General features: G+C 44.1%; 1 protein-coding gene across 1 annotated transcript in view; it reads right to left on the reverse strand.

Moving 5' to 3' along the window:
- The window catches only part of Crppa (CDP-L-ribitol pyrophosphorylase A), a 250550-nt gene extending 245653 nt beyond the window's left edge, over positions 1–4897 (reverse strand). Inside the window, exon 1 of the mRNA XM_057782626.1 lies at positions 4269–4897. Within this exon, the coding sequence (XP_057638609.1) occupies positions 4269–4519 (251 nt within the window). The 5' untranslated portion in view covers positions 4520–4897. The remainder of the gene's footprint in view (positions 1–4268) is intronic.
- Between the last annotated feature and the right edge of the window lie 3684 nt (positions 4898–8581).

An 8581-nucleotide genomic window follows, 5' to 3' on the forward strand; every position in this document is an offset into this window, starting at 1 on the left:
CTCGTACAGCCCCTTTGGATGCCAGTGTGGAAATTTCTCAGAAAATTAGGAAACAGCCTTCCCCAAGACCTAGTAATACCACTTTTGGGTATATATCTAAAGGATACTCAACTGTGCCACAAGGACATATGTTCAACTATGTTCATAGCAGTATTGTTTGTGAAGCCAGAACCTGGAAACGACCTAAATGCCCCTCGACCAAAGAACAGATAAGGAAAATGTGGTACATTTACACAATGGAGTACTACACAGCAGAAAAAAACGACATCTTGAAATTTTCAGGCAAATGGATGAAGCTAGAAAACATCATTTTGAGTGAGGTAACCCAGACCCAGAAAGACAATTATCATATGTACTCACTTATAAGTGGTTTTTAAACATAAAGTAAAGAAAACCCACCTACAAATCACAATCCCAGAGAACCTAGACAAGAATAAGGACACTGAGACAGACACACATGGGAAGTAGAAAAAGACAAGATCTCCTGAGTAAATTGAGAGCATGGGGACCTTAGGAGAGGGTTGAAGGGGAGGGTAGAGGCAGGGAGAGGAGCAGAGAAAAATGTAGAGTTCAGTAATAATCATTAAAAAAGAAAAGTCTCCAAGGCAAGACAATGCAGAGCCCTAATTGAATACAAATACAACAGTTTTACTACTTTCCTTCACTTGGAAATGACCTTAGTAAACCAAATTGCTCTACTTTAGCATTCAACTAAAATTATTGTAAGCACCTTTCTCCTTCTGAATCACTAATCACTGGGATCAATGCCACCTCCTAAACATTTCTCACATCCTGTCTCTCCCGTTCTTATGATCTCGGTTTAACTTGAATGACCAATATTGCTCATTTAGAGAAACACTCGTGGAATTCTCATCTGTTCTGCTCAGCAGAATTTGCAATGGATTAAAGCAATATTATAGACCAGGACAACTGTGTGTGTGGTTGAGATCCACGGCCAAATCACGACATTTTGATAAGCATGAACCACATCAAGGAACAGGTTCTCTTAAGCAGGGACTTCCACCTAAGAGGGCTGAAGAAACTACAAAAGCTTCAGGGCAAGTGAGGTCAAAGCAGACCTGACGGGGCTGCCCAGCCCCACACATCAAGAAAAGCATGGCTTAGATTCACTTGTCTGTTCCTGTGTAGTCAAAATCTTGTATTCCATACTAACCAACACTTCAAAAATCTCTAAAAAGAAATCAGATTACTGGTAAGAAGTTTTATTTCTATGGCCACCCTAGTCACCAACCCCACATTTCATATCTTAACAATAATAAAAACAAACCTTGACCCCTCTGTGACCCAGCCAGCTGCAGGTTTTTCCCAGCTGACTTCAGCCCCTGCCAAGATTAAACAGGTATTGATAAAGCTGTCACACAGTGGAGTAAAAGAAACCGGCCCCAGCCCTGAGCTAAAGTTCATTAAACTGTCAACTCCACCCTGTAACCCCTCAGACAAAGCATCCATAAGGCGAGCATCACCTGCCTCTCCTTTCCCAGAATGAGCAGCAGCACAGTCTTCTCCTCAGATGCCACACTATGCTGTCTTCTGGTGTAGGAGGTTCTCAAGAGGGTCCTTATGGAGTTTGCTAGCCATTTGGGAAAAAAAACTGCTCTTGTCTGGACTGCTAAACTGGACATACAAGATCCACAAAAAAAAAAAAAAAAAGACTGCTAAACTTGCCTAAAGGTAAGACGATCCTTCAGGGTTCCTGCTTCATAAAAGAGTCTGTGAGACATTCTGCAGTACACAAAATAAAGTGACTGACAAACTGCCAATATAGGCAGAACTGTCTTTAAAATTTCCTTCTTCATAAAAAAGTCTGCTGGATACTATGGGCCAATAAGGCTAAAGATGGATGCCCCAACAGTACAAAAAACTTTGGGTGACTATCCAGGTAGCAAGATGTCTCTGTCAATTTTGGAGTTTTAAAAGTTGCTTACAATGTACTTTCTGTTTACTTAGGTGATATTATATCCTTCTAGAGTCTTTAATGGAGTTAAAAATAGATAAAAAGTTATAGTTCTCCTTAGTTATGATAAAAGATAAAGTAAATATAAGTATTATAACTGTAATTCTTATTTGATACCTGTTTTGTTACATGTAATTTTACTATGTTAAAGTTAAAGCCTTCCTTTTTTGTTTAAACAGAAAAGGGAAAATGGTGTAGGAGGTTTTTCTGTCTATGTGTTGCTTTCATTGGTTAATGAATAAACTGCTTTGGGCCTGATAGGACAGAACTTAGGTAGGTAGAGAAGACAGAACTGAATTCTGGGAGGAAGAAAGCAGAGCCAGAGAGACACCATGGATCTTCTGTCTGAGATGGATGCTGATTAGAATCTTGCTGGTAAGCCACAGTCACGAGGCAATACACAGATTAATAGAAACGGCTTAAATTAAGATGTAAGAATTAACCAATAAGATGTTAGAGCTAATGGGCCAAGCAGTGTTTTAATGAATACAGTTTCTGTGTGGTTATTTCGGGTGTAAGCTAGCCGGGTGGCAGGGACAAACAAAGGGCCGCTCTCCATACAGCAGTCTACTGCTTCCCTCTGCACAATTTCAACCAGCCCCAATGCAATGGAGCTGCTCCATTGTGGGAACTGCTCTACTGTCCCTTCTGTGGGCCCCTGACTGTGAGGGACAAAACCATTTCAAGCTCAGATCCAGGAAGAACATTTTTCTAAAAAGTAAAATCGGGATACGTGTGTTAATGAACCGAGCTGAGCCTCCTATCAGAGCTTCACGGCCCTGAAATAATATTTTTGTCATGCAGCTTCTTGAAACAAATTTTCTTCACAGAAACTCTTGTCACAAAGCAATAGTCACATGAGGGACTAAGATTCCCAATCTCATGTCCTTGTAAATCAAATGAAAAATTAATCGAAATTCCGTGAGTTACAACCTGTTATAATTTATCTCAATTTCCCTAGAAGACTATTCAGATTTCAGACTGCTGTTATCAAGTAAGAAAAATGGAAAACAAGTGTTCTTTCACCATATTTTCCATAATATTTTATATTATTTGCATTTTACATTATATTTTGTAATATTTTGCAAACATTATTTTACATTAAAAGATTTAATTGTTAGTGTTCACCTCTCTCAGGCTACCATGGTACATGCAAAAAAGCAAATTAATACAAAGTATTTTGCATGTAAAGAGATGGTAAATGAAAAAAAATCTACTACTCCCTCCATATAACTACCAGGCAGTCAAAGATCCTTCTGGCAGTGCGCACTGCAAGCCATCCATTGTAAACCATTCCATTGCTAGCATGAATGCTACGTCCACTGTGAGCCATCCCATGGCCGGTATGGATGTGGTACTAGAACCCTGTAGGTGTGTGGTATTGGCAGGATGGCTGAATGAAGCAACCTCCATACTATAAGAGGAATAAAAGACACAGGCAGCGGTGGTAACTGGAATCATTTCCAGGTCTGACTGAATTTCCGATATAACCACTGGCTTGATTACATTAATCAAGGATGATTGCGGCTCCTTACACTTCCATTTGCTAAATACCAATAATCAGAAAGTAAAATAATCGTATGAGCAGTGGCTTTGTCTCTTTGGCTTTCTTTAGTGTGTTGGGGACGGGAGAGGGAGTTGCTCCTCAGTAGAAAATGCCAAGGACAGCGGTTTCTATCGAAGCCCTCTATCTTGAAATGTAACCGTCACTTAGGTTCCTATCTGACTTCAGGAGTAAAGACCTAGCAGAACTGGAGGCCTCTGTAACGCTGTCGACTCCTACCCTCCCAGTCTCGCCTTAGCCCCATCACAGAACCACACAAGTAACGCATCCCTTCTTCTCACCTCGCCACGTCCTGGGGCCTTTCAGACACTGCTCACTGCTTCTGGAACTAATAACGTCCTTCTCTTTTCTAGGGCCTCAACCTCACCCTCCAATCCCCTCCCTCTCTTGAAAGGCTGGCATTAACCCTGCTCTTCTCTCTACTGCCCGGTATTTGGCCAGGTCCATCTCCCAGGTAAAAAAATAAATAAAATAAAAAATCACCCAGAGAAAAAAACCGTGCCTGCTCAGGAAACCGTAGGCGCGCCTGGGCCACTCGGGCGCACGCATGCGCGGTGGCTGTGCGCGCCAGGCTCTCCTCGAGCCGCTGTCCCTGCGGCCCCCGGGCCAGCGTAGGAACCGAAAGTCCCTGGGTCCCTGCGCCCTGCTCGCCCCCGAGCCGAGCCGGGCGCTCGCCCCACGCTGCCTGCTGGGATGGGCTCTGGGGAGCGGGTGGCCAGCGCCAGTTACCTCTCCAGGGCCTGCAGGGTGTAGCTGATGAGCGGCCTCTCCAGCACGCGGCAGAACTGCTTCGGGGTGCGGACGCCCATCCTCTCCCCGCAGCCCCCGGCCGGCAGCACGGCGGCCACGGTTCCAGGGCGACTCCCAGGCTCGGCCCCGGCCCCAGATGGCAGGGACGCTGGAAACGCTGAGCCCGCTCCGGGCGAGCCGCTCACGCAAAGCCCCGGCTCGGCGGGCCTGCTGCGCGGCCCGGGCTCCATGACAAGAGCAGAGAGCGCTGGAGCCCGCGGTGCAGGCAGGAACCGGGAGCGGGCGCCAACAGCAGTCCCGGGCCGCGATCGCGGGTCGGGGTGGGAGAGGAGCGGTGTCCAGAGGACGCGGGAAAGTGGCCCCAAGTGCTGATCCCAGCGGGAATGGCCGAGCTGTCCCCACCGCCCGGGCTCAGCGCCCCAGGCAATGCTTTCTCTTCCTGCTCGTCCCTCTCTCCCTCCGGGCAGGCCCAGCTGAGGCTGCGGTGGCAGTCCTTACACAGTTTAGGGTCACACACGCGCAGCTGTGCACGACACAGTCACGGTCCCCATTTTTGATAAGTGGGAAAGATTTGTATTCACGTTACAGTACAAGACCCAGAAGCGTGCACCTCGGTTATATGAATTTCGCAGATGCAGACTGATTCTACCAATGCAGTCAGGTGAATAGGATAGGAAACGTCTAGAATACAGAGTGCACGTTGGAACCACCAAGTAGAGTGTCCCTGAACTGTGTTCCACGCTCAAAATTGGGGATCTGATTGGTCTACTGGGCAACCAGGGCTGCAGAAGGTTTTCAGTGTTGCACAGGTGATCCTGTTGAGCAAGTGCGTTTGTTGTGACCAGGGGATGACAGCAACCACAGTAATTGCTGAATAATGAACACACATCCCACTCTAACAGATAAAACCCTAGTGGCCGCATTCATTGACAGGGAAATACAAATGCTAAGTAACTTGTGTAAGACAGCGCAGTCGATGGCAAGGCAGCCATAAACCCTTGATTTAGAGGTGCAGCCAACGTTGAGAAATTCCAGGCCTGCTCCGCATCTTGCCCTTATTTAGTCCTGTCTTTCTGGAAAGTGTTGATGAAATATAATGGCGTGCCAAGGACTATTGTATTCAGGATCTGAAAAGTAAAATTCATGAGCGCAACGCCTAGCTTTGTTTGTGGTTTGGGTTGCATGCCCAGCTTCAGGAATGTCTAATACTTATTAGATGAATTGCTGCTTGAATAATGACAAAGTATATGGAATTATTTGACAATGCATACTATCAATCTTCCCCCATCAATAGATGAATTAAATTCATAAGAAAAATCTTGAGCATTGAAAGTACCCAGTTATAATATTAAATCTCATTATTTTTATCCATTTTGCCCGTTGAAAGTGTACAAAAATAAATTCTCTGCTCTTGCCCTCTTTGTCTGATATTCTAAAGCATTTTCTTTTGTTGCTTTCATTATGGCAAATGTGCTAAGTGAAGTTTGTCGAACTCTTCACCCTGAGATGAAAGCACTGTTGTGTATTTGCATTGCAACATTGAAGGTTTTCTTCTCAGAAACAGAGGTGGGAGAGCAAGGGACCGAGAAACTGGGAGACAGACAGAGGGAAAGGTGGGGAGTGGAGAAGCCGATTCTAGCAGAGAGATCTTCTTAGGAAGTTAGGTGTTTGGAAGTGTTATAGTTTACTAGTGTGAGACACAAGAGAAGGCTCTATCACAGCTTGTGAACAGCAGGATTTTGTTACTGATCTTGGAGAGGAGTTGGTACCCCCGCCCCCAGAAGTTCAATTGCAAGACCAAAGACAGCAGAGCAATCAGCAGGGAGGCATCAGAGACAGCAGCGCACTCAGCAGGGAGGGAGCGCCAGAAACAGCAGAGCACTGAGAAGGTAGGGAGCACCAAGCAGGTATGGAGCACCAGAGGCAGAGCACGAAAGAAACTGCACCTCTATCAAGCCATGGCTTTTGTGGTTGTGGCTGTGGGCCAGTGAGATTTCATAAAGTCTGTGCAATGGGGCTAGTCACCTCCAGGTCTGTGGTGTGAGCCATTAAATACCACTATGCTCAGATATGTTCGGCCTGGGTTTTGTGGACTGAGGAACAAATGGGTTATAGAGCAAACCATCCAAAAGGATGAAAGTCTTACAAGAAAAATACTCTAGCAAGAATGCAGGGGAAAGAAGCCTTGTATGCTCACGGTGGAGATTTCAGTTAGCTCTGTAGGGCTCACTAGAGCAGTTCCTCCAAAATTAAAATGCGAATCGCTAGACAACGAAGCTAGATTACTCCTGGCATACACCTGAGGAAATAAACTGAGACTAGACTGAGACGACATGCATGCCCTGTTTCTCAAGGCAATTGCCACAGTTTTACAGACACAGAGTCAGCCTGGCTGCCCGAGGGAAGGATGGATACAGTCTGGAACATTCACAGCGGGACACTTGGCCATAGAGAAGAAGGAAACCTGCCATGGCATTTGCACAGAGAAGATGGAACTAGAGATCATCATGTCACCTATCACATGTGTTCTCTTATATGTAGGGGACTGTTAGTTCAATGGGGAGGAGAGGCAGAAAAGGTTAAGTAGGGTGGGTGGGTACGATTAAACACAATATATTCAAGTCTGAAAACTTTGCAGAGAAACCTGTTCATCTGTATAATTAAAAAGGGTTGACTTTACTAATTTCTTTGGAATCACGTTCCATCATCAGAAATTGACAAGTTATGAGAAACTTACAACACTGGTGAAGGTTTGTTCTTAAAGAAAATACAGTAATTTTGGTCTCGGCAGCTCTCATATGCTCTATGAAGAGTAGATTCCATTCAAGCATACTCACAATAATAGCTGTGATTTCATATTATAGCAACTTATAGCAACCAACCATCATCTGGAAATATGAAGGTGTTGGGGAGATGACTTGGTGAGTATGAGCACATGCTGTGCAAATCCAATGCAGAGCTCAATCGACCCAGCGAGTGAGCTGTGAGCTCAGGTAGAGGTCCTGCCTGTATCAAGGCAGTAAAGCAGAGAATGGGAGAGGGAACTAACACTCAGTGTCCTCCTCTGGCCTTCATACATGTGTGCTTACCTGCACTCAGACATGGATTCACCACACATGCATACACCATGGAGCAAGTGGGAGATATATTGTCAGGAACGGAAGAGCAGATATACAAATTCAGACACTGACAAAGATAAAAATAAGAAAATCTGAGTCCAACACATATATTTGGTGTGGGTAGTATATGTGTTGCTTTTATTGGTTAATGAATAAAGAGGCTCTCTTGGCCTGTGATAGGGCAAAAGAGTAGAACTAGAAGGGGAAAACTAAACTGAATGCTGGGAGAAAGAAGGCGGAGTCAAGAGACACCGTGTAGCCACCACCAGGAACAGAGGAGCTGGAACCTTGCTGTTAAGCCACAGCCATGTGGCGATATACGGATTAATAGAAATTGATTAAATTAAGATGTAAGAGTTAGCCAATAAGAAGTTAGGGGTAATATGCCAAGCAGTGATTCAAATAATATAGTTTTTGTGTGATTATTTCAGTTCTGGGCAGCTGGGAACAAACAAGCAGCCTCATACAACACATATTAGTTGAAGATATTTACATCTGTTTATGCTATGGATCATTTTAATGATGCAAATAGATGTTACATTCTTTTATGTTGCATTTGTTTAACTATTTGAAGCTGTGTTACTTTGCCTGTCTAAAATACCTGATTAGTCAAATAAAGAGCTGAATAAAGAGCCAATATCAATTCAGGAGAAAGGATAGGTAGGGCTGGTGGGCAGAGAGAATAAATAGGAGTGGAAATCTGGTAAGAGAAGATCAAAGAACAACAAAAGGAGAAGAAGAGAGGACATCAGGCACTAGCCAACCAGCTACACAGACAGTCACAGAGTAAGAAGTAACAAATGGTATAGAGAATAGAGAAACATAAAAGCCTGGAGCCAAAGGTCGACAGTATAATTTAAGTTAAAAAAAAACTGACTATAAATAAGCCAAGCTCTGGCTAGACATTCATAAGTAAGAATAAGCCTCCATGTACTTATTTAGGAGCTGGGTGGCAGCTCCCAAAAAAGCTCAAGAGAGAAGAGTAAAGAGTAAAAAAAGAAAAAAGAAAAAAGCAACCATATATATAAGATCTATTGGATGCCACTAGTGCACAAAGTTTATAATTCAAGGAGGCTAAAGACATAAGTAATGCATTCAATAAAATCATCTCAGAAAATATCCCAAATTTGGGGAGAGAGATAAGCACGCTCTGGAGGCATTTGTTACAGAGCA

Source organism: Chionomys nivalis, chromosome 10 (assembly GCF_950005125.1).
Source record: "Chionomys nivalis chromosome 10, mChiNiv1.1, whole genome shotgun sequence".
In the NCBI taxonomy this organism is placed as follows: domain Eukaryota; kingdom Metazoa; phylum Chordata; class Mammalia; order Rodentia; family Cricetidae; genus Chionomys; species Chionomys nivalis.